General features: G+C 45.1%; 1 protein-coding gene across 1 annotated transcript in view; it reads right to left on the minus strand.

The window, feature by feature from the left end:
• LOC147748518 (coiled-coil domain-containing protein 159-like) overlaps positions 1 to 24316 on the minus strand; it is a 402735-nt gene that overhangs the window by 18621 nt on the left and 359798 nt on the right. The window contains exon 12 of the mRNA XM_086936450.1: positions 12466 to 12536. Within this exon, the coding sequence (XP_086792576.1) occupies positions 12467 to 12536 (70 nt within the window). The 3' untranslated portion in view covers position 12466. The remainder of the gene's footprint in view (positions 1 to 12465; positions 12537 to 24316) is intronic.

The raw sequence follows: 24316 nt of genomic DNA on the forward strand, positions 1-24316 counted from the left end.
TACACCTAAACCAGGCCAGCTTAGTGACCAGGCAGAAGAGACAGACCCAAGACCTGGAACTAGTCAGACAGATAGGGAAAAAGAAACCATCGAAGCAGATGTGCCACAACTGAACGAAAATAAAAGAGCATTAGAAGAAAGCCAAGTAACAGTGCCAGTCAAAAGATTCAAGAAGAATAACAGGGAACCAAGGTTCATAAAAAGACTGAGATTAAGACTAAAGACTGGTTAGAGCTGGAGGGTATAGATCGGCCCCTGTCCCAGGACACATGAGTGCATAAAAGCCCCGAAGGAACACTATAGATTGTACAGGGCACCGAGGCGGGATGGAGGGGGTCGAAAGAATTTCTGCTGTATAATCCGGGCAGAGAACGGATGGCGCTGGGGAGCGGAGAACGAACAAAACCAAAAGGAGAGAGTGAGCACCAGGGTTTGTGGGGTGGGGGAGGGATAGTTGGGGAGCGAGTGGGAGGGTTTAAGATTGCGTCCTGATCAAAACAGAGACATTTCTTACTGTATGCCAACCTGAATGGAACCGCACTAGGGGACGGGGCTCCGCCCCCCTATCTGCAGCATGGGAGAAAAATGAAAAGCGTGATGTATTACATATCTGATGTGAATTCTGTACACAAATGTGATGAGTATACATTCACGAATAAAGTTTAAAAAAAAAAGACTAAAGACTGTAGAAGAGAAACTTGAACAAAGGAAACAAGCCTCCAGTAAAGCAGAACAGTCTGGAGTAAAACCTAAGAGAAGAAGTGCCCGAATAAAGAGACAAAACAGTAAATATCAGAATCCTGAATGGACTTATCTGGTATTGGAAGAATTTGAGAATCTTGATATAAGTGATGAAAGTGATTAAGAAGTGATTGCTAATCAGAGTACCGAAGAAGAACCAACCTGAAGTTGCTCTGCGTAAGAAACCTGTATAAAGTTACAAAGAGGGGTTGAAAACTTCTTTTGAGCCAACATGTCTGATTCCAATGTGAATGGAAGACCTAGGCGAAATTGTTGTAAAACATGCTGTCAAATATGCGTATGTAGTATAGCACTAATACTAATACTATGGATAGGACTGACTATAACCATTCCCTCTATGATGAGCAGAAACCCAAGTCTGTACCCCAATAATAACCTACCAGATGACACTGTAGAATCACACACTAGAAGTACACCACAAAGTATAGACGTATTAGACAGACCACTTAGCCTGAAACAAACAAAACTAGATTTAGAAGCATCAGATGAGGAAGACTTACACTTTAACAAGATTAAGAACAAAACTCATTTAAATGTTTTTGCAAACCTATTAGTACAAAATGTAGAGACGATGGAAATAGATGACTGTTATGTCTGCATGAAGCTACCTACTTCAGTAGCTGAAGGTGTGACTTAACACCATTTGCCCTTAACCTATGGAATTTCTTGTAGTATACTAACTACCTTATTTTACAGAAGAGGATCTTTACAGTATTACTACTCAAACCTTGACGTGACATTTTCTGAAATTCCTATTCGAAGAAACCTGAACCCTGTACATACGACTAGAGATGTAGCTAAATACATGGGTGATTATTTTCTGACTGTAGGAAAAATTAACATAGATGACGCACACAAAAATAACTTGACTTGTTCTTTACATGAAAAAGAGAAAGAATTTTTAGATATGGTAGAAAAGAGAAGAGAAAGTTTCCAAAAGAAGGCCAAAGACAAAACTCAGAAAGTTCCTAAATGGGCAGAAAATATAGAGAGCACCTCAAATGGTAGAGCAAATGCTGCCTTGTTGCTCGATTTCGAAAAGAAGGGGAAACTTAGTCTTCACAGAGAAATGACTAGTTACTATAATAACATATTCATTGGTTCCAGTGAGTGCGAACATAATTACAAGGTAATTGGGGGTTGGGGATTCAAAGATGGGTCAGAGCCAGTGTTTCCTGGAATTTATTTTATATGCGGAAACAAGGCTTATTTCAAATTACGGGACCATTGGTACGGAAGCTGTTACCTTGGTATTGTCTTTCCAAAGATATACCATATGGGGAAAAGCACTGGAAGCACTGAAAAGACTAACAAATTAGCCCGCACAAAAAGAGAAAGTGCCGGAGAGATAGTGGGAGGTATTTTTAGTGCATTGATACCTGCAGTGGGAGTGACTCTGAATACACACAGAATTTGCAAATTGTCAACAGTAGTGGATCGGTTATCTACTGACACTGCTGGAGGTTTCCTGATGGTCAATACCGAAATGGTTACGATCAGATCTATGGTTTTACAAAACAGGCTTGCTCTTGACACCTTATTAGCAAAAGAGGGCGGAGTCTGTAGAATATTGAAAGCGCAACATTGTTGCCCTTACATACCTGACAAAAGTGTGGAGATCAAAAGGTATGTGAGGAATATTATAAATTTGGAAAAAGAGCTCAAACCACTCGAAGTTGACAGTGCCTGGAAGAAACTAACTGATGGTCACTCCTCTGTAGGTCATTGGTTTTCTAACTTAGGGAAAAGTCTTTTGAGTAAAATACTATTGCCAATCATGGGAATAAGTATAGTGGTGTTTATCATATTCATGTGTTGTAAATGTCGCAAACATCAGAAAAGGTATACTGTGAACAAGAGAGGAGTGAAGAGAAATGTGGATGAATTGGAACTGGAGGAACTGAAAAATCAAATTTATAAAAGGGTGAAGCATTCTCACCCTAATAAAGAAACGAAAGAAAAGATTAATCGAATGCTTGAAGAGATTGAATTGGGGAAAATGTAACAAGTTGGCATATGGTTCCATTAATAGTGATGATAGTAAATATCATCAAAGAGGGAATTGATGGAGCAAGTATTCGCACGTTACGCGACTTGCTTGAATTCATGAACCTCGAGTAACTTTAACTCTGTAATCAATTTGTTTGTCTCACTAATATTGCACATTTACACTACACGAGGGTGTCCCAGAGAAGCTTGCTTATGTGTTTACTAAACAGTAATAACTCTTGCTTTTAAAATGGTCGCTGCTTTGCGGGAATTTAGTCTGCGCATGCGTCGGTCATACCCATGTGATGTGACGCACTCGCAGTTCGGGAGGGAACTTGTTGATCATGCGCAGTATTGCTAAAATGGCCGCTTTGTTTCTCACATGCTCCGTGCTTGCATTGCCGCTTTTGCAAAGCTGTTTGTTTTGCTTAACTTTTAATGCTATAGTATTATAAAGTAAGGGGTGTAGTATAGCCACTCACGGTATAGTGTATTCATTTTGTGTGTTTCTAAATTGTTTTCGCTTACTTTTCATGTATCGTTCTCCATGGGCCTGAGAGGCGCTTGCTACTCCATATTTGAAGCTTCTATGGTCCCAGTCACATGATAAGGGAAAAGAAAGTCATGCAGCAGTGGAACCCAGCCAGCTGGCAGCCGAAGCCAAAATGCTCCTGGGAACCGACCTGCGACCCAGCAAGACGAAGCTGAACTGTACCTGCACTTGCTACAATTGTATAAACCTTACTGTGTACCCTATTGTCTTCTAAAACTCTCTTGCCATGGGAACTGGAATGTAAGGGGTGGGTTCGAAAAGGATTAGTTACTTACCTGTAATCCTAGTTCTCATCCAGGGGTATACTCATCAAAGTCATAATCTATGAATAATCCCCGCCCATGTGCGGGATCCCGGAGCATATAGAAAATACATATAAATATATATGTATAAATATGTGAAACATATAATTGCAGCCTAAAAAACATTTTCTAACTGGCAAACAATGCCGCAAAATTACATAAATTAGTATACATACAGTAGTACCCTTCCAAACCCTAAGGAAGAAAGAGCAGAAAACATTTTGTATACAACAATGCTTTATTGCCATAGGAAAACCTGTAATTGCAGGCATTTGCCAGTAGGCTGCAGTAGAGTATAAAGCAAACAGAGAAAACTGACACCTTGCCTTTAAGGCATTAGAGTAGGGGTACCGTGCCTTTAAGACCTGAAGGCAACCCCCTGCTCCCATGGTGCACCACAGGTGACAGTTGGGTCAGTTCTTTTTGGAGGTGAATAACATCTGAGGAGATCCATAATAAAACACCTCATAACTCAGTAACTTTGCTCGTCCGGGGAGGTGGGCGGGAGCTTATGACTTTGATGAGTATACCCCTGGATGAGAACTAGGATTACAGGTAAGTAACTAATCCTTCTCATCCAGGGGATACTCATCAATAGTCATAATCTATGAATAGATTAGCAAGCTCATACCCAAAGTCTCGCGGACGAGCAAGAAGTGTAAATAAACTTCACAGAACGCTAAGACATATATTGACAGTACATCTTAAGCAAACAAGTTCCTTAAAGAGGCCTGCCCTACTCTGGCATCGGCCTGAGTATCTGAGTCCAGGCAATAATGGCGGGTAAAGGTATGGACAGACCGCCAAGTTGCCGCTTTACAAATTTCAGAGATAGGAACATTACGAAGGAGAGCTGTAGTGGAAGCTTTCCCTCTGGTTGAATGTGCATGTGGTCTACCCTGCAAGGTTTTGTTGGCTAGTTGATAAGCGAAAGCTATACAGGAGACAATCCAGCGAGAAATTGACCGTTTGGAAGCTGACAGGCCAGTATTAGTACTACCATAGTTAACAAAAAGCCAGTCAGACTTTCTCAGAAGCAGGGTTTTTGACAAGTAAAACTTCAGGACCCTCCGGAGATCAAGGGAGTGTAATGACCTCTCCGGGGGAGTGGAAGGATTAGGACAAAAGGTAGGTAAGGTAATAGACTGGTTGATATGAAAGTCTGAAACCACCTTTGGCAGGAAACTTGGGTGTGTTCTTAAAACCACCCTATTGGCATGAAAAACTGTGTAAGGTTCCTTGCAACACAAGGCCTGGATTTCGCTGACCCTACGGGCAGAGGTAATCGCCACTAAAAAAGCAGCTTTCCAGGTCAAGTGCTGCAAAGAGGCTTTATGGATGGGCTCGAAAGGAGCACTCATCAGCTTAGTCAGTACAATATTCAAATCCCAGGGAGGAGAGGGAGACCTCACAGGTGGGAAGACTTTTTTCAGGCCTTCTAGAAAATCCTTAACTACAGGCATAAGGAAGAAAGATGTCTGATTGGGAGACTTCCTATATGCTGTGATGGCAGCTAAATGAACCCTGATGGAGGGGTATTTCAAGCCTGATCTTGCTAAATGTAAAAGGTATGGAAAAATCACCTGCTCTTGGCCATGTATCGGGTCAAGAGAATGTTTACGACACCATAAGAAAAACCTCTTCCACTTGAAAGCGTAAGATTTCCTAGTGGAGGGTCGCTTTGATTCTTTAAGAATAGTCATGCAGTCTGCTGGAAGGTCTAGATGTCCATACTGGATGACCTTCGGAGCCATGCCGTCAAGCGAAGGGAAGGAAGGTTGGGGTGCAACACCCTCCCCTGGTCTTTGGTCAGCAAGTCTGGACGGCATGGTAGGCGCCGGTGAGGAACTTCCGACATCTGAAGGAGATCGGGGTACCACCACTGGCGTGGCCACTCTGGTGCTATCAGGATCATTCTGGTGTTGGTCCTGTAGAACTTCTGGATCACTGCCGGGATCAGAGGCAGGGGGGGAAAGGCGTAGAGTAACGTTTGAGACCAGCTGATCAAAAGGCCATTCCCCAGTGATCCCTGTTGGGGGAACCTGGACGCGAAGACGGGGCATTTTGCGTTGTCCGCGTCTGCGAACAGGTCTACGTCTGGTACGCCCCAACACCGAAAAACTTCTTGAGCCACTTCCTCGTTGAGCACCCAATCGTGCGCTTCGACGAAGATTCTGCTGAGGCAGTCTGCTTGGACGTTTTGAATGCCTGGTAAATGAACTGCCACGACGGACAGGCCTCTTGCCAGGAGCCAGTGCCAGATGGCTTGTGCTTCCAGAGACAAGACTCTTGACCTTGTGCCTCCCTGCTTGTTCAGATAGAACATCGTTGTTGTGTTGTCCGTCTGAATCTGGAGGTGTTTGGTGCGCAGGGCAGGATAAAGAGACTTGAGAGCAAGATGGACTGCTCGCAGCTCCAGGAAATTTATATGGTAGCCTTGCTCTACCTCGGACCAAAGGCCTTGAACTTGGAGTTGGTCCATGTGAGCACCCCAGCCTTGGAGGGAGGCATCCGTGACGATTGACTGAGACGGAGGAGGGCGATGAAACGGGACTCCTCGTAGAAGATTGGATCGTTTCAACCACCATCTGATCGAGTCCCTGGCTCCTTGAGGAAGCATGACTCGGTCTTCCCACTGATCCGATCTTTGAGACCACTGATCCTCGAGGGCTTGCTGCAGAGGTCTCATGTGAAGGCGAGCATTGGGCACAATGTATATGCATGATGCCATCGATCCCAGTAGAGAGGACACTTGTCTGGCTGATGGGGCCTGATTGTCCAGAAGAAGGCGAGCCTTCAGAAGCATAGATGACAACCTCTCTTCCGAAGGACACACGCTTGCCTGACGTGAGTCCAGAGAAGCACCCAGGTAGTGGATCCGCTGGGAGGGGTTGAGAACTGATTTCTTCAGATTGACGTGAAGACCCAACGACTTCATCAGTTTGAGGCAGAACGAGAGGTGGTTCTGAAGCAGAGACGGAGTGGAGCTCTTCAACAACCAATCGCCTAGATATGGATAGACGAAGATCTTTCTTTTGCGGAGAAAAGCAGCCACCACCGCCATGCATTTTGAGAATGTCCGAGGTGCAGATTTCAGGCCAAACGGCAGGACTCGATATTGGTAGTGATGACGTCCGATCTGAAATCTTAGAAACTTCCGATGTTTGATAGACACTGGTATGTGGAAGTAGGCGTCCTGCAAGTCGATGGCACACATCCAGTCCCCCTGATGTAGGTGTGGGAAGATCTGGTGCAGGGCCAGCATGCGGAACTTTTCTTTCCGTATGAACTTGTTTAACCTTCGAAGGTCTAGGATGGGTCTGTATTCTTTGACAGATCCTCGTTTTTGAACCAGGAAATATCGAGAGTACACTCCTTGATTTCTGTGAATCAAGGGAACCTCTTCTATGGCCATCTTCTCTAGAAGGACGGAGACTTCGTTTTGTAGCAATTGAGTCTTGTAACGTGGAAGATGTTGCAACTGGGGAAACAGCTGAGGAGGAGGGGCTTTGAACCTCAGCAAGTAACCATGCTGCACAATACTCAGCACCCATCTGTCTTTTGTAATGGATTGCCACTCTGTCAGATGATGAGAAACACTCCCTCCCACGGAGTGGTGAACGGACTTGGAGGAAGCAATAGCTCAGGGCTTAGGAGGTTGCTTTGAGTGGAACTGCTGTCTGGTATTGCCACCTCTTCCTCTGCCAGGCCGACGCTGCTGGAACTGCGTCTTCTGTTGCGACTGGGTCTGCCACTGAGGGGTTTGAACCCTCTGTTGGAAGGCCTTGCGGTCACCTTGGCGAAAGCGTTTCTTGAACTGCTTGCGCTTCTCTAATCCCACAGCTTTGACGGTGTCCATTTCAGCTTTCATTTTGGACATTTCGTCGTCCGCGTGTGGACCAAACAGAGTTTTCCCATTGAAGGGCAAATTCAGAATCTTCTTCTGGGCATCTGGTTTGAGTCCTGTTAGGCGGAGCCAGGCTGACCGACGGGAACAAATGCCACTTGAGTAGCCATGAGCTGCAAGATCTGAGGCATCAACTGCGGCGCTAATAACCTGATTGGCTACCAGGCCTCCCTCCTGCAAAGTCTCTAGGAAATCTTGGCGATCTTCCTTGGGGAGCTTGTCTGTAAAACGAGTCATGGAGTCCCAAAGAGATCTGTCGTACCTTCCAAGTAAGGCAGAGGCACTCGCCACCTTCATAAAGGAAGAAGAGGTGTTGCATATCTTCCTTCCAAATGAGTCCATAAGCTTGCTATCTTTTTCAGGTGGTACTGAGGAAGACGTAGAGCCTGCATGGGACTTCATGGCAGCTGCCACAATGATAGAATCCGCAGGAGGATCCGATCGAAGGAACAAGGGATCCTCTGCCGGGGCCTTATACTTTTTGGCTATTCGGGATGGAACAGATCCCACCACTGCTGGTGTGAGGAATGTAGCCATTGCTGGTTCTAGGAGGCCAGGGACCAGGGGAAGTAGAGGCCTGGGCGCTGTACGATGTCGGAGGGTGTCAAAGATCACGGAAATGGGAACCACTGGAGTGGTCAGCGTGATATTAAGCTTTGTTGCTCCTCTGACTAATACATCTGAGAAAGTAGCGAGGTCATCAATCGGAGAGACTCGGGAAGGCGGCGTAGAGGAATAGGTCGGAGAATAATCTCGGTAAGAAGACCTAGTTGATGACAACCTTGTGGAAGACCTTGTGCGTCGCCTTCTATGGGACCTGTCACGATTCCTGTTGTGACTGTCCCTAGATCTAGTCCGATGTCTTGATGGAGACCTTGGTCTTGGCCTGACTGGAGATTTGGATCTTGGTCTCAGCCTGACTGGAGATTTCGATCTTGGTCTTGGCCTGACTGGAGATTTCGATCTTGGTCTTGGCCTGACTGGAGATTTTGATCTTGGTCTTGGCCTGACTGGGGATTTAGATCTGGCAGGAGTCTTTGACCGCACTGGAGAACGTGATCTGACTCGCGATCTCGGTCTGGGTGACCTCCTGGGGCTCCGAGGAGATCTTGGAGTCTTCGCCTTAGAAGGTGAGTATGTACGGGAGTAGTCCTAGCCCGGACTACTCTGTCCAGATACAGCCCCTTGAGGATGAGAAATCAAGCTGCCCCCTGATTTGGGCGTAGATTCTGGAGAAACCTGCACAATGTTCAAGCCAGGAGATGAAGATTTTCCTCCTGAAGACTTTGAACCCGGTGACTCCACCTCTGCAGTCACTCTATCCCTCGACGGAGAGATCCTCGACGTCGAAGAAGTCTGGGTGACTAACGGCGTTGAGCGGTGTCTTGAATCACGCCGTGAAGAGACCGACTGAGAGCCTCGACGTCGATCCGGAGACCTCGACGTCGATCTTCTTCGACGTCGAACCGGAGACCTCAACGTCGATCTTCCTCGACGTCGATCAGGCTGAGGTACTTCATGACGTCGAGTCGACGACGTTGCTCGACGTCGTCTCAACGATGATCTTCCTTGACGTCGAGTCGACGGCGACCTTTCCTGACGTCGCCTCGGCATCGACCTTCTTGACATCGAAGGATGGGATCTGACAGTCCCTTTCGACGGCGGCCCGCTTGCCAGCGGCGACCTAGATGCCGTCCTAACTCTCGACGCCGATCCCTCCCGGGATGGCGGAGAGTGTCTCGACGTCGACGGAAGCCTCGACGTCGACGGAGACTTAGAAGTAGTAGCAACCATGGACTTCGAGCCCGAAGCATGGTGCCTCCACGCCGACTTACTGGACTGCGGCGGAGATCTTCGACGTCGTGAAGATGAAAAGGGCCTTTTCGACGGTGTCCTTGACGTCGACGGAGATTTTCGACCTTCATTCCTCTTTCTGGAGACAGGAGAGGTGGAATGACGCCGTTTCTGGGCATGCTTGCTTGTAGGAGACGATCTAGGGACTGGGGAAGCACCCACCTGGTGACTCTTGTCCATCTCCTGCATGGCATGAAGTCGAATCCTCTCCCTGTCGCGAAGAGTCCGACTTTTACATTTTTTACAATGATGGCACTGATCAGGAATGTGTGAAGATGGAAGACACACAATACACACAGAGTGTGGATCATTCTTAGCCATCTTTTTGTCACAAGAAGGACATTTCCTAAAAAGAGCAGGCATTCTGACAGGAAATTCCTATGGGTTACCACAGAAAAATAAATCAGAAGCCTTATTTATTCAAAAAATGTCGAATATCTGAGAAAAACTCTCTCAAAAACCAATTTCAGTTAAAAACTGAAGAGCTCAAGCTCCAGGATCCTCACAGAAGGAGCCGGAAAAAAGAACTGACCCAACTGTCACCTGTGGTGCACCATGGGAGCAGGGGGTTGCCTTCAGGTCTTAAAGGCACGGTACCCCTACTCTAATGCCTTAAAGGCAAGGTGTCAGTTTTCTCTGTTTGCTTTATACTCTACTGCAGCCTACTGGCAAATGCCTGCAATTACAGGTTTTCCTATGGCAATAAAGCATTGTTGTATACAAAATGTTTTCTGCTCTTTCTTCCTTAGGGTTTGGAAGGGTACTACTGTATGTATACTAATTTATGTAATTTTGCGGCATTGTTTGCCAGTTAGAAAATGTTTTTTAGGCTGCAATTATATGTTTCACATATTTATACATATATATTTATATGTATTTTCTATATGCTCCGGGATCCCGCACATGGGCGGGGATTATTCATAGATTATGACTATTGATGAGTATCCCCTGGATGAGAATGAATATTAAGCCTGAGAAAGTCTAAATTTTAGGAGGTACCATGACCTAACCTCCTCCCTTGCCCAATCAGAATTTAGGGAACCTTTCACTTGCAACATTTGTGGGTGGTACATTGACCCGAAAACAGTATAATTAGCCTAGGTTTAGCTAGAGAAATTGTCCGACTTGTCCGAATAGCTGACCTGTCACTGACCCAACGAACTCTATAGGTGATTGATACAGAGAGCTGCCGAGCACTCTGTCCGTAATTTCCACAGACTCAGTCGGGGTTTTGGAAACCTTAAGTGCTGGCGAAGCACTTTGCTGGGAGATTCGAGAACCCAATTGGGGTTATTGGCAGATTCCTTGCAGAGAAGCGGTAGCGCAGGCGTTGCATCCGAAGCTGCAGGTGTTGGTCGTACCCTTTGGTGAGCCCAGTCCTGATCCAAATCCTGGGGTTATCCTGTCCTGACTGTCTATGAGCTGTACCTGCTCGCCTACTGGCAGCCCAAGTCCTTGAGGGTCCTTTCCCGCCTTTTCCAACTGACCCGTGGCCAGGGTTAGTCTTCAACCTGTCCTAGGTAAATATAATTTATATGGGTGTTTGTCTTTCCAAAACCTCTTTCCTAACGTCCCGAATAAAAATCTACTTGCATACGTTCTTTTCCTCCCAATGTTCTATAAAGGAGATTTTCGTGCATCTTGTCTATTAGCATGTTCTTCTCTCCCTACCCTTAGCCAAACACAGAACCGTTTGCATATATAGTTGTTCCATTCTTACCCTCCCTTTAGAGAACAAGCACATCTGGACAAATCAAATGACATAAGTTTCGTTTCTTATGAACCGTTAGTGACTTTCGAAAGTCTGCTTTGATTAGTATGTATCTTTCTTTACCCACCTTTAGTGAAATTGTGAAAGTCTGCTGATCTAAAATAGTGTGTTCCTTATTTTTCCCTTCCCTTTATTTTTCGATTTCTAAATGTTTCTTACTCTAATTCATAGTTATACCATCTTCTTAATCCTAGTTATAGACAGTTTGATCTGTGTAAATTTGTGGCTCATGGCAATTGAGAATGAAGAGAACTAGATAAAGGTTTTGAAAACTTCTTGCGTCTGTGGTTATTATAAATTTCAACGGGTTTTCAAATGTTGCATGGTATTTTTATGCTATTTACCTACTCCCAAAACTATCTCCTGATCCATTGTGATCTTAGGTACCTGTTACAAGGATTGGTAAGTCAGGTACACGGATGGTTAGAAGAAAATCTGAATTGCTGATAACAGCATGTAGGTTACCTGATTAAAATATACATGAAGATTATTCTTTTATGGGCCCGAGTGTGTAATATGTTTGGTCGGGTGACCTGCGCGCTCTATCAACGCTAGGGAGAAGCAACTTTGACCTTTGACTTCCATGTGAAGTCAGTACTGACCTTGCTCTTGCCAGATGCAGCTTTGACTCTTGAGCTGACAGTCAGACCACACTGATACGAGTCCTATTAAAAGTCAGCACAGGCCTCACCTTTGGGACATGCTGCATGACCTTTGACTTCCATTGGAAGAGTCAGCACTGACCTTGCCCTTGGGACTAGCTACTTAGACCTTTGCCTTACATAGGAAGTGTCAGCACTGACTTTGCCCTAGGGACAAGCTGCTTAGACATTTGACTTCCTTGGGAAGAGTCAGCACTGACCTTGCCCTTGGAACATGCTGCTTAGACCTTTGACTTCCATTGGAAGAGTCAGCACTGACCTTGCCCTTGGGACATGCTGCTTAGACCTTTGACTTCCATGGAAAGAGTCAGCATTGACCTTGCCCCTGGGACAAGCTGCTTAGACCTTTTACTTCCATGGGAAGAGTCAGCACTGACCTTGCCCTTGGGACAAGCTTCTTAGACCTTTTACTTCCATGGGAAGAGTCAGCACTGACCTTGCCCTTGGGACAAGCTGCTTAGACCTTTTACTTCCATGGGAAGAGTCAGCACTGACCTTGCCCTTGGGACAAGCTGCTTAGACCTTTTACTTCCATGGGAAGAGTCAGCACTGACCTTGCCCTTGGGACATGCTGCTCAGACATTTGACTTCCATGGGAAGAGTCAGCACTGACCTTGCCCTTGAGGTATGCATCTTTTACTCCAGCATGAGCACTAGGCACTTACCTTAGGATGTGTTCTTTTGATTTGCTTGGCAGAGTTTCTTCATCTCCTTCTGCAGGCAGTCCATGGTGCTCCTTGGGAAGACAACCAGAGTGTTACAAGGAGAACAGGTGATATTGTAGCTCGTTGTGACAAGAAAGGGCTGTGGGGAAGAGACACAACAAGAGTGAAACCGGGAGGAAGTACATGGTGACCAGGGGGAGACACAAAGATAGACAGGCAGCGATACAGCGGTGAGAAGGGACATGAAGTGCTAGAAGAAATGTGAATGTGAGACTATTATGGGTTTGAATTAAGAGGCATGGAAGAAACTCCAGGACTGGAAAGAATACAGGAAGCAAGGTAGACTTATTAAGAAAAGAGGATTGGGACGAGAAAAAGAGAGCCAAAGTCGACATAGGGTGGAGAAGAGCCAAGAACCATATATTAGAGAGAAGGCAAGCTAAAAGTTTATATTGGGGTAATTAGAAGCAGAGAGGTTTGTGGTGGTATGATTTTAAAAGAGCTGCAATCAGAGAATCGTCAATGAGAAGGTTATAAATGATAGAATGAATACAATTTAAAGTGACAGGTGTGTACCATTGCGCATATACAAGGTCTATGAATGACAGATTTGCAGCAAGGTTATGATGCAAAAGGGTTTCTCAATTAATCAATTACAGGTATAAAATACAGTTATGAAACTGAGAGATTTATAATGATAGATATGTAATAGGCACAGACCTAGGAGGTTAATCTGTGGCAGGATTGAAACAGTTATGACACAGAGGTTTATAGTGAGAAGTGCATAACATGGGGCTTGAGTATGAAATAGAGGTGGCAAAACAATTGTCACAATTTGCAACCAGGAATTTTGCAACCAGTAAAGTATTTTACCAAACCACCTATGTTCTAATAGGTTTGGTCGTAAAGTTCCAACTGGGAGTGAGTCATAATTCAAATCACCATATGAATTGTAATGAGGTAGGTTGCAAATTGCCACTCACTCTGCTCACAGGGATGGTTATCTGCTAGGATCATAAGATCGCCATATCTGTGATCACCTTTAAATAAAGTAAACGTTTTGTTTTAAATGCAGCCCGTTTTCCTTATCGGAAGTAGTGTGGCGTTTAGAAAAATATGATTATAGTTTTTTTTGAAGTTTATTTGTTTACTCCTCACCAAACTTTTTTTTCATACACAAAGGGCATCCCTTCCCTTTTGTGAATGGCTTACCCTCCCAACTTGGGAGTCAGTCATTTTTCAATGCTGACCGGGTTACTGTTGCAAAACATTGACACATCTCTAAGCAATTCAGCATTTGGATGAGTCAAGGGACATATAAAAACACAACCCTTCTAAACAGCAAATCGTTATGGGGCCACAATCTCATGTTGGGAATCAGTAAACATTTACCAATACCTAAAATGTGTCTCATAAATAGCAAAGACCTCATTTGCAGTTGCACACTCCAAATCAGAGTGCTTGCAACCATAAAACAAGTTCATACATCTGCCCCATAGTTATGTCATACAAGATATTTATTCATCATAAAATTGTAATTATGCCAAGAAACAGTGGTTTATTGATGAAGTGGGTGCACAAGTTATAATGCATACAGTTTTATAGCGATAGCTGTGCAACATTACAGAGATACAGCAAAGTGTATGAACAATAGGACTGTGGTAGACTTATGATCCCAAGAGGTTTATTAACCACAAGTATTTAAAACAGGGCCAGATGTACAAAGAATACATTCATAAAAAGTGGTTGCAAACGACTTTTGGCGAATGGTTTATGATTTTGTGAATCATCCTATGTGCTATAGGTCAATTCACAAAATCATCATCTGGAGTGAGTCGCAATTCAGTCTACCTCATCTCTATTCTGGCGGTAGGTCACAAGTTTTGACTCACTCTGATTGGATGCCATCACAGGGAGGATGGCCTGCTGGGATCAGCAGACCATTCTGTCTGTGACTGCATTTTAATTAAGTACTTTTAAAAAAAACAGGTGTAGCCCATTTTCCTTAAAGGAAGCGTGTCTGGATTTAAGAAAAAAATGTACTCTAAAAAAAAATTTATGACTGCCAGTGGTCCCCGGGACCACTACCCAATCCGAAATATTTATTGTTTTAATTTTCATTGAGAAATGCGACTGACGTGACCCACACACGTTGGCGTAGCGGCTCCTGGATCAACGCAGCTCGGCCCATGATGGAAGACGGGGGACGCTTTGAGATGGCCGCCATGGATCTGAGCTTACACAGGGTCGGGAGCCTGTAGCCTGTAGCCGAGCTGCACTTCGCTGCTTTCTGCTGCCATCCGCTGCTGCCCTCCGCTGTTTTCTGCCTATAGCCTAGGGGGGCCACTAGCATCGGTGGACGTTTAGCTGGCATTAAGAAAACGCAGCCTCTACATGCCGCTGAGCACCGCTGAAGATCGCGGTGATACGGAGGAGAGACACTGACACTGAGGCAGCGTGGCGACATGGAGAGCTGCAGAAAACCCCGCTAAGGACCTTGAGACCTGTAAGCATGGGCGAATTTTGCAAATTCGCGGTTCGCGAATTTGCGTATTCACGAATTCGCAATCCAGAAAATCCGCGAACTCTTGCGAATTTTTTCTTTTTTTTGTTTGCAAGGGTTTCTGCCAGTTCACAAGGGTTTTGTACCAGTTCGCAAATGCAAACTTACTTGTCGGGTCGCAACGGTCGCGACTATGTTGTTTCTACGTCTGGTTCATCACAGCACCCTCTGTTTCACCACTGCCACCCTCTGGTTCACCCATGCCACCCTCTGGTACATCACTGCCACTCTCTGGTTCATCACTGTAGATTATGGGGGGGAAAAGGCAGCACACCTGCCCTGCTTCAACTGACATGAATTAATTTGGGGTTGATTAATGTGTCACTGAGTCTGGCACCTGCTTCCTTATCTGTAATTGCTTTCTGTTGTAGTGCAATTTTTTTTCACAGGACCTTTGTGGCCTACTTGTAGCTATTCTCTGAGCCTTCTGTGAGGGTCAGAGCAGGGTCATAGAATAGTTGCAAGTAGGCAACTGAACTCTGGAGGGGGCCCTCAGGAAGCACTACAGGGAATGGTTACTAATGATGAGGTTGAACTTTTGCACCTGCTGAGTGCTTTCAGTTTTGCAAACATCGTTTTTCTGCAATTTCGTGGGATTCGCGGGGCGCGAATTTGCGCGAGATCGAATTCGGAAGCCGCAAATTCGTGCGAATATGTGATTTGTTTTTTGCGGCGTGTTAGTTCGCAAGGTTTTGTGCGTTTTAGCGAGCCGCTTGTAGGGCAACGGTGCGAAGTTACCCTCACGGTCGTTCACGAGCGCGGCCATCTTGTTTGCGTGACATATTTCAGTTTCCGGGCGCTATGTGTAATCTCGCAAAGTGTGCGGCTCGCTAGTGCAAGTTCGCGTGTGATCGCGAGGAAAATCTCGTGCGAACTTACCCACGCGGTCGTGAACGGGCGCGGCCATCTTGTTTTTCATTAATTGCTATGGTTCTGGGCATGCTTTCTGTATCCTCTGTCAATCTCTGCCATCCTTTGCTTGTTTGAAGTTTTTTTAAAATCTATTTTACCTATTATCTATCCCTCTATTTTTCTAGCTCTATATTTTTGTGTTTTCCGCTACTTTTGGTTAATTTTAAACTACTTTTTTAAACTCTTTTCTTTTCTTCCTCCCTATTCTATTTCTTCTTTATTATTTACCTTCCTTTCTGCCCAGACCATGGTAAAGGGAGCCGGGAAGTAGCCTGAGAAGGGGAAGGGTCCCGCACCCTGTGCGGGCGTTTGAGGGGGGAGACAGTCACAGCCTGGGAGATCTTTAGCGCGGAGGAGGTGGCCGCACTAGTGTTTTATGTCCAGCGCCGCCTCCCCAGGACCATCATGGCAGGCGGCAAGATCGCTAGCGGCTACAGGATCCGGGAGCGCCGGAAGCGGTGGGAGAAGGTGTGCCGGGCCATGTACCAACACTCTCGGGTCCGGCGCACCTACAACCAGGCCACCCACCGTTGGACGGATCTCCTGGACAGGGAACGCAACTTGATCGACCTGCTCAGCCAGGAGATCCCTGGGCTTGGTGAGTAGTAGTAGCTATTTCTTCACTACTCTGTTTTCTCCTGCTCTGTGTGTTATTATATTGCAAATGTTTGTTTTTTACCAAGAGCAATAATGCTGCTGATTACATTGTAGGTAAATTATATTTCAAAATCTTCTGTGCATGTACTATAGAACTAGCTGATATACTTGGCGTGAAGATCATGCTGAATAATTCATGCTTAGGGATCCTCACCGTGTACCATCCCCCAAACTCCACGTCAATTTTTAATGATTTGTTTCCTCCGATTATGTCTGATTTATGTACTAGATACCAAAAAATTGTGGTGACAGGAGATTTCAACATGCATTGGGGTAAAGTTCATAAAGACCTGCCATCTAGACATCTAGAGAATACTATGTCCTCTTTGGGGATCAGACAGCTTGTGGATGCCCCTACTCACGTCAAGGGGCACATCCTAGATCTCATCTGGACATCAGACCCAAGGGTAAACCTTGTGGACATCGTACCTTGTATTTGGTCGGACCACTACCTGGTGAATTGTGAGATCCCGATTGAAAGCTATTTGTCCCAAAAAAACCCTAAATCGAAAAAAGTCCGGCAGTGGACAAAAGTAGATTCACAAGCTTTGACCTGTAGCCTTCCTAACCGCGTCCAAACATTAGTTTTAAAAGGAGATTTGGACCAGGACTATAAAGATTTAATGCAGAATCTGAGTCAGGCAATAGACCAGATAGCTCCGAAAGTAAAAGGAATAGTAAAAGGTGCCCCATGGTTTACCCCGCTTTTGAGGGACCACAAAAAGAAACTCCGGTGCTTAGAAAGGACCTGGAGGAGAACTAAAGACGGGACAGATAGGGAACAATACAGAACCTCACTTAAGATATATAAGAAATTGATTATGGCAACAAAAGCAGATTTTTACGAGACCCGTATAAGTCAAGCGGACAACATTCAGAAGGAAACATTTAAAATCTTAAATGAGTTGAGCAAAACAACAGAAACGTCGGAAATAACAATAATTGCCGATAGTTTTCAAAGCTTCTTTCTCGAGAAGGTGGAAACTATCCTTTCTGAGATCAAGATTAGTGCCCTGAAGGTCCCCTGCCCGTCACAGGAAGCTCAGTCTTCCCCCGAAGTATATATTTCTAAGCTTCCTAAATTAGACTCTCTAAGCCTTGAGCAGATTATGAACAACATTAAGTCAGGCTCCCCAGCAGACCCGTGTCCCCCTAGGGTCTTTCGTTTTCCGCGCCCTATTCTGGAAAAGCACATTATCTCCATTCTCAACAGCTCAATGGAGACCGGCCAATTACCATCAAGTCTCAAGGAGGCACGGGTGAGGCCTCTGTTAAAAAAGCCTGGAGCCTGGAGCCGACCCGGCCATTTAAAAAAACTATAGGCCGATATCCCAACTGCCCTTTCTGTCCAAGATTTTAGAGCAACATGTGCTGAGGTCCCTTTCCTCATTCCTGGAATCACACCATCTTCTCCAGGAGCGCCAGGCGGGATTTCGTGCACATCACAGCACCGAGTTGGTGATGCACTCGGTGCTGGATGAGCTGAGAGGTATGGCTGACAGTAAGAAACCGAGCGCCCTGATACTTTTAGACCTATCGGCGGCGTTCGATACTGTCAGCCACTCCCTGCTATTAGACAGATTGGCTGCATTTGGGATAAGGGGTCAGGTCCATCAGTGGCTCCAATCTTTTTTGACCGGTAGGACCCAAAGGATCCAACTGGGGGATGCCATCTCTAAAGTGGGTATTCTGGAGTGCGGAGTCCCTCAGGGTTCCGCACTATCCCCACTGCTTTTCAACCTGTACCTCCAGCCGTTGATTGACTCTCTAGCTAACATGGGTTGTCGTGTATTTAACTACGCTGACGACACCCAGTTATTGCTGAGTATTGATAATACGATCTTGGCACAAACTAGTGTCCAGAACATCCTCAGACACACGGTTGGCTGGATGATGGCCAATCTGTTGAAAATAAATCCGGAAAAAACTGAGGTACTGGTGGTCTCTACCCTAGCCTCGCCTTGGAGTGATCTCTACTGGCCCCAGGAATTAGGGCCCTCACCAACACCGAGTGACAATGTAAAAAGTCTCGGAATCAAAATTGACAATGAGTTGTCTATGGCCAGTCAGATCTCCTCAGTAGTAGGGATGTGTACTGGCTTGATCCGGCAGCTACGAAAGCTGGCCCCTCTCCTTTCCTTTTCCGCACTCCGTATGGTAGTCTCTGCCACCATTGTTTCGAGGCTAGATTATTGGAACGCCCTTTATCTAGGCCTACCTAAAATTTTGATTAACAGATTGCAGGTGGTCCTGAATGACGCGGCGCGTCTGATCTTCAAGTTACCTAGAAGATCTCATGCCTCTGCTCTACTACTCAAGTTACACTGGCTCCCCATTGAACAGAGGGTGGAGTTTAAGAGCCTGTGTACAGCCCACAAGGCCATCTATGGGCAAGCTCCTGCGTATATTAAAGAGCGCTTGGAGTTATATACCCCCAAACGAGTCTTGCGGTCCGCTGAATCCCAGCTTTTTTTCTGCCCCTGTTATAAGTTAAAAACCAAAGGCGGCAGGTCTTTCTCGGTTTTGGTTCCGCAGATCTGGAACAATCTACCAGAATCACTTCGGAAAGAAGCTAATCTCCTCCGTTTTAGGAAGTTGTTAAAAACTTTTTTATTTAGGGAGGCACTTGATCCAGCTAAATAAATCTTATTACTGGTCCCTGACTAGCTCTCTTCCTCATTTATTGTTGTTTGCTGTTTGTTTTTAAGCTCTTAGAGACCTGTTGGAGAGTTGGCGCTATAAAAGACCAAGTTAACAATAACAATAACAATTTCAGGTGCACTGCTCTCATTCTCAGTAGCGTTGCTACTATGCTTATTTGTTTTCGATTTTGTGTTCATTTCATTGGCCTGAGAAATTATGTATGAGTGTAGTTTAAAGAACTGCGTAATGCTAGACACTAAGGGTCAGATTTTTAATTACCGGCGCATCCCTGCAAAGTAGCAGGGATGCGCCAGTAATTGTGCGCCACGCCACCACCACCCATGGTGCGCCGTATTTACAATGCAGCGCACCATGGGCCCAAAACGTCACCGAAGCGTTACGCATCTGTGCCGTAAAGGCGGCGCATTGCTGGAGTTGCGTCGCAACGATGGCGCAGCTCCAGCAATGCTCTGGGGTGCCCTATATCCCCAATGCTGCGTCAAGCCGTAGGTCTGCTTCAAGCAGGTGCAGGGTTTGAGTCACGCATCATTGTCCTAAAAGTGACTGATTGAAATCTTGTAGATTTCCCTCAGCCACTTTTAGGATGCGTTCCTGCGCAGGAACGCCCTCCCTTGCGCCGGAACGCCCCCTGATGGCGCAGGGCTTTACAACGTGATGCATCTCCCATATGCGTCACGTTGTTAATATACGCCGCACCATGGCGCCTCTTTTGTTCTGCCGCTGCGTCACAAAAGTCACGCAACAACGGAGCAAAAGAGCCGCAAGGGTCTTGTAAATCTGCCCCTACAGACTCAAGTCCAGTCCTTCCCTTGTACACCTGGCAATAAGAAGAAATAGTGGTGGTGGATTGATAATTTGAGTATTTTAATGACTGTTTAATGTAGTAGGAAACTTTTTAGTGTTGTCGCTGATCTGCAATCACAATGGAGTTTGTCTGTCACTTTGCGTGCTGCGGACTGCTGCCTGCCAGTCCTAGGCGAACCTTTTTAGTAGTTTTTTTAGTGAGTTACATAACTTTCCAAGTCGACGGTCCGCAAATCAAGCAATACTAATATCTTAGTAGACCACATGAGATAGGTCAATATATCCTGTGGAATAGTTGTCTATTTGCTATTTCGCCAAAATATTTTGTTATTGTTCTTTTGTAATGTTTGATTTGGTTAACAACAATCATCCATGTTTTCGGGTCTTTCTTTCATGTTGTACATCAGCTCCCCCCAGGGGCAAGAGGACATTGGAGGAGGCTGCTGCTGCTGAACAAGGCCAGGATCGGTCAGGCGAGGGCTCCTTTGCTGGCCCTGGTAAGTTTTAATTTTAATATAGAGTACCTATTTTTTCCTAGCGTTCCTCATTCGATTTTTTCTAAATCGTCTTTGATCTTCTTGTAGACTGTATCTAAATTCTTATCCTGCCTCGACTATGACTCCCTGTGGTATTACTAGATTATTCTTATTAGTCTGTCTGTGTAGCTAACTAAGATTGCATATTTGGCAAAAGGTGTTAAACGAAACTCCCATTCTAGTCAGCAATAGCTCTATGCACTGACTGCAGTCCTCTGGGATTGTCCATAATGTCTTTTCAAGTCTTCTAAATGTATATGCTTTGACAATTACCAACAATAAAAAGGTGAATGACCACCAAGGAAGAATAAGATACTACTTTACTTTTGGTTCGGATAGGAGGACAATCCATACTACTACTGTTGCAGGGACAAAATTGCACAAACAGAACTATGGACTCTAAATAGTGCATTGTTTATCAATTATAATAGGCGCAGGTAGACTTTCCACATACCTCAGTGATATCAGTCTTTGAAGAACCCCCAATCTCCTTACTGACTAGATAGTGTGGCAGAGTCATTTAGCTCCCGAATTCATCGATGATTGATCCCCAATGATGATTATCCAACGCAGGACAAGAGTACGGAGTCAGAGTCCAGAAGTGTCAGAGGCACGGACTCATGCTTGCAAATTACAAAACCTTTTGCTCATTCACTCTTGACCAAAAACCACAGAGTCTATTTAAGTTTTAAAGCTTAATTAAAAGTAAAAATATTTATTAAAATCAAGCTTGTCATAAAACATAAACGGTTGATTAAAAATGGAAAAGTGCTTATAGTGATTTATTTCACACATTTATTGTGGGCGAGCCGAGCCCTCACCTGGTTTGAACTTTAATTTTTCTTTTTGGTGCTGAATCGTTGGTCCCTCCGTCCTAGTGATGATGATTTGTTCTTGGAAGTGAAGCTTCTGTCTGTTATGAGAAAAATGGTGCGTGTTAAAAAGCAAGCATTCATCAGTTGTGCCAAAAAGTGCAGCAAGACAACAACCTTCCCTGGAAAAAGAGACATTTTTACTTTAGAGTAGACAGTCACAAATTATCAGATTGGTTTCTGTATTCACATTTCTTCATTCCTAGACAAAATACTAGTGAGTGGTGTATGTCTATGACATCTAACATTCTTAAATGTACTTTGTAGGTGGAACATCTGGTGCTGGGCCCAGCGCGGAGGTGGAGGAGGAAAGTTCTGGGGAGGAGGCGGTGCAAGTGCCGGACCAAACTGCTGTGCTGGTTGCCACGGTAGTGGCGGGCAGTGGTAAGCTCTTATATTCCTTACTTATTGAGATTGCAGACTGCATAGGGTGCTCCCCGTGAGAAAACGTAAGGTCTGTCCAGATGAGAGACATGAAGAAGAATGATTGACATATAGTTTGAATGGATGGATGCCTGGATCATGGTACTACCTGACTCTTAGATAGCATATGCGTATCTAGAGAGAGTAGATGGTCACTGGATGAACTAAGTGTTACTTTGAAGAGCATGTAACACCGCACCCGCACTTCCGTCCCAGTGTAGGAAAGGCAAGGAAAAGAAGTTGTAATTTTGTCTGAATACTACCATGAATAGTAGCAGTAGTTTGTATTGCAAGCACTGCATATATCCGGCTATTACGATGGCCACTCACTACCTCTGTTAATAGGTTTAGTAGAACTCGGTCATTCATGTGTGGATGTATCACTGTTCACTCAATAAAAAGCAAAGCACCTAAAGTCATCCCATATGTAAGCAAATACATACCATGTGCAGTGATAGATAATCAGATTATTTATCTTCTTCCTTTTCCTTTTCTAGTATTCATTGGCACTGTAGGGTGAAAGTTAAATTAATTAAGCAGTAGCCCTTGTAACAGAGTATTCTCAGTGCCACCCTTAATAGAAAAGTAAGAGCATCACCACCTGCATGTACTGGACTGGTACAGTAACGCAAGTCTGTCTCACTCATCATGGCGGGCGTCTGTTTTTCTCGGGTGCAAGTTGACTGCGCTGGCATTATGCCGGCTTGCAGAAGTTAACGTACCAATTTTGCTAAACAAGAGAGAAGAAGAAGAATAAGACTGGTGTACTGTCATAGTCAACTCTAATGGAGTGAGCCCATAGTGCTCGTAGAATTGATTCCTTAAACTCCCACTAATGTTAGAGCAAGGATGAAGAAGTGGGAGGTTAGATAGATACTGGCCACAATAGTTATGTAATGCGCTTGCAAGTTGCTAGTTCTACTGTGACACAACTTTCTGCTGAATCATTTTGTGTTAATCTTAAAGAGCATTGGTTACAGACTATGTCTTTCTTTCTTCAAATAGATGCTCCTTACAAACCAACACGGAAGGAGCTGGCTAAAAGGGCCTGGCAACGGAGGCTGGAGACCACTGTCGCCGAATATCGGCGGCTGGTGGCCCAGGAGGAGGAGGACACGCAGAGTACGTCAACAACATCCACGGCGACACCTGCATCCTCCTCCGCGCTCCCTGGATCAGCCACTCAGCGCAGCAGGTCTCCAGCGGTACGGAGCCGGGGTACCGCAGCCACCCGCCACCGCCGAGCAGCAAAGAAATCAGCTGCCCCCCACAGCAGTTGCAAAAAAAGGATGCACCGCCTTTCCCTGAGGGTTTCCTACCTCGAGCAGGAGCTCCTCAACACCAAAACCCTGCTCGAGACCCTCCGCAAGGAGCATGCCGACCTGGCCCGATAAGTCAACAGCAGCCAGCAGTAGGAGGAGACTGTCCCTTGCCCCTTTTTTTAAAGACTTCTGGGGGTTGGGAATTGGGAGTTGGGTTTTCTACCTTTCGGGAGGGGGGGGGGGGTGGGTTTGGTCTTGAGGGAGATTATTTATGTTAGGGATATATAAATATACTTTAAACTTTATCTTAGCATACGTGTTTTTTACTGCTTTTGAGGCTGGTGGGTGGGGGTTTAACAGTCCAGAAACTTAAGTGGCATCTTGATTCAAGTTGTGTAAGTACTAATGGCCCAAATGTTTTCAAAACGAAGTGCCTCTCACAGAGTAAGTGAATTCAATAGTCCTAGGACCGTCAGTCTCTCGTCTCTCCTAATACTCCATTATACTACCCCCCCAAACGCTTATCTTACCTGTAATTTGTGTTTGGAAATAGGGCTAGGCACAGGGCTGGCTGCACGCAAAATGGCGATTAAGGTTGGCAATCCTGGGCGGATGAAATGTCATCATTGCGGTGGTACTTGTGGTGTTACACAGTTGCAGCATCTGAAAAAAAAAGAAAATGAAACCTTGTTTGTCCTTACTGTAGCATTAGAACGGTACGATAGAGAATATAGCAGGTGACAGTACACTAGAACAGTGCTACAATGTAGCCTAACAAATGGTAAAGTATTGAAAGTATAACTAGTACTTGCATTGAATTTCTTTGACATTGGCTACTACTACAAAAAATAGTACTGAAGGTGAAGGACACAGCAGCGTAATAATTTGCCACGTCTAGGAGGAGGATGTTCTTGATGAACAATCAAGTTGATGGCGAACATGAAAATCTGCTTTCATTTGCCAATAGTGACTGAGTGTCAAGCTGAGTAAGAATAGAATATATCCTCAGATTCCTTCACCAGCCTGTTGCTATGACCTTATCCTCCCCAGCAAGTGTGTGGAATTATTGCTTTCATTTAGTCACACATCAATCAAAACCACACAGCCCGGGGGAAGAGGGTTAGGGTTTGGAAAATGGATGGGAATGGGGTTTTTTGG

The sequence above is a fragment of the Lissotriton vulgaris genome, chromosome 1_1, assembly GCF_964263255.1.
Source record: "Lissotriton vulgaris chromosome 1_1, aLisVul1.2, whole genome shotgun sequence".
In the NCBI taxonomy this organism is placed as follows: domain Eukaryota; kingdom Metazoa; phylum Chordata; class Amphibia; order Caudata; family Salamandridae; genus Lissotriton; species Lissotriton vulgaris.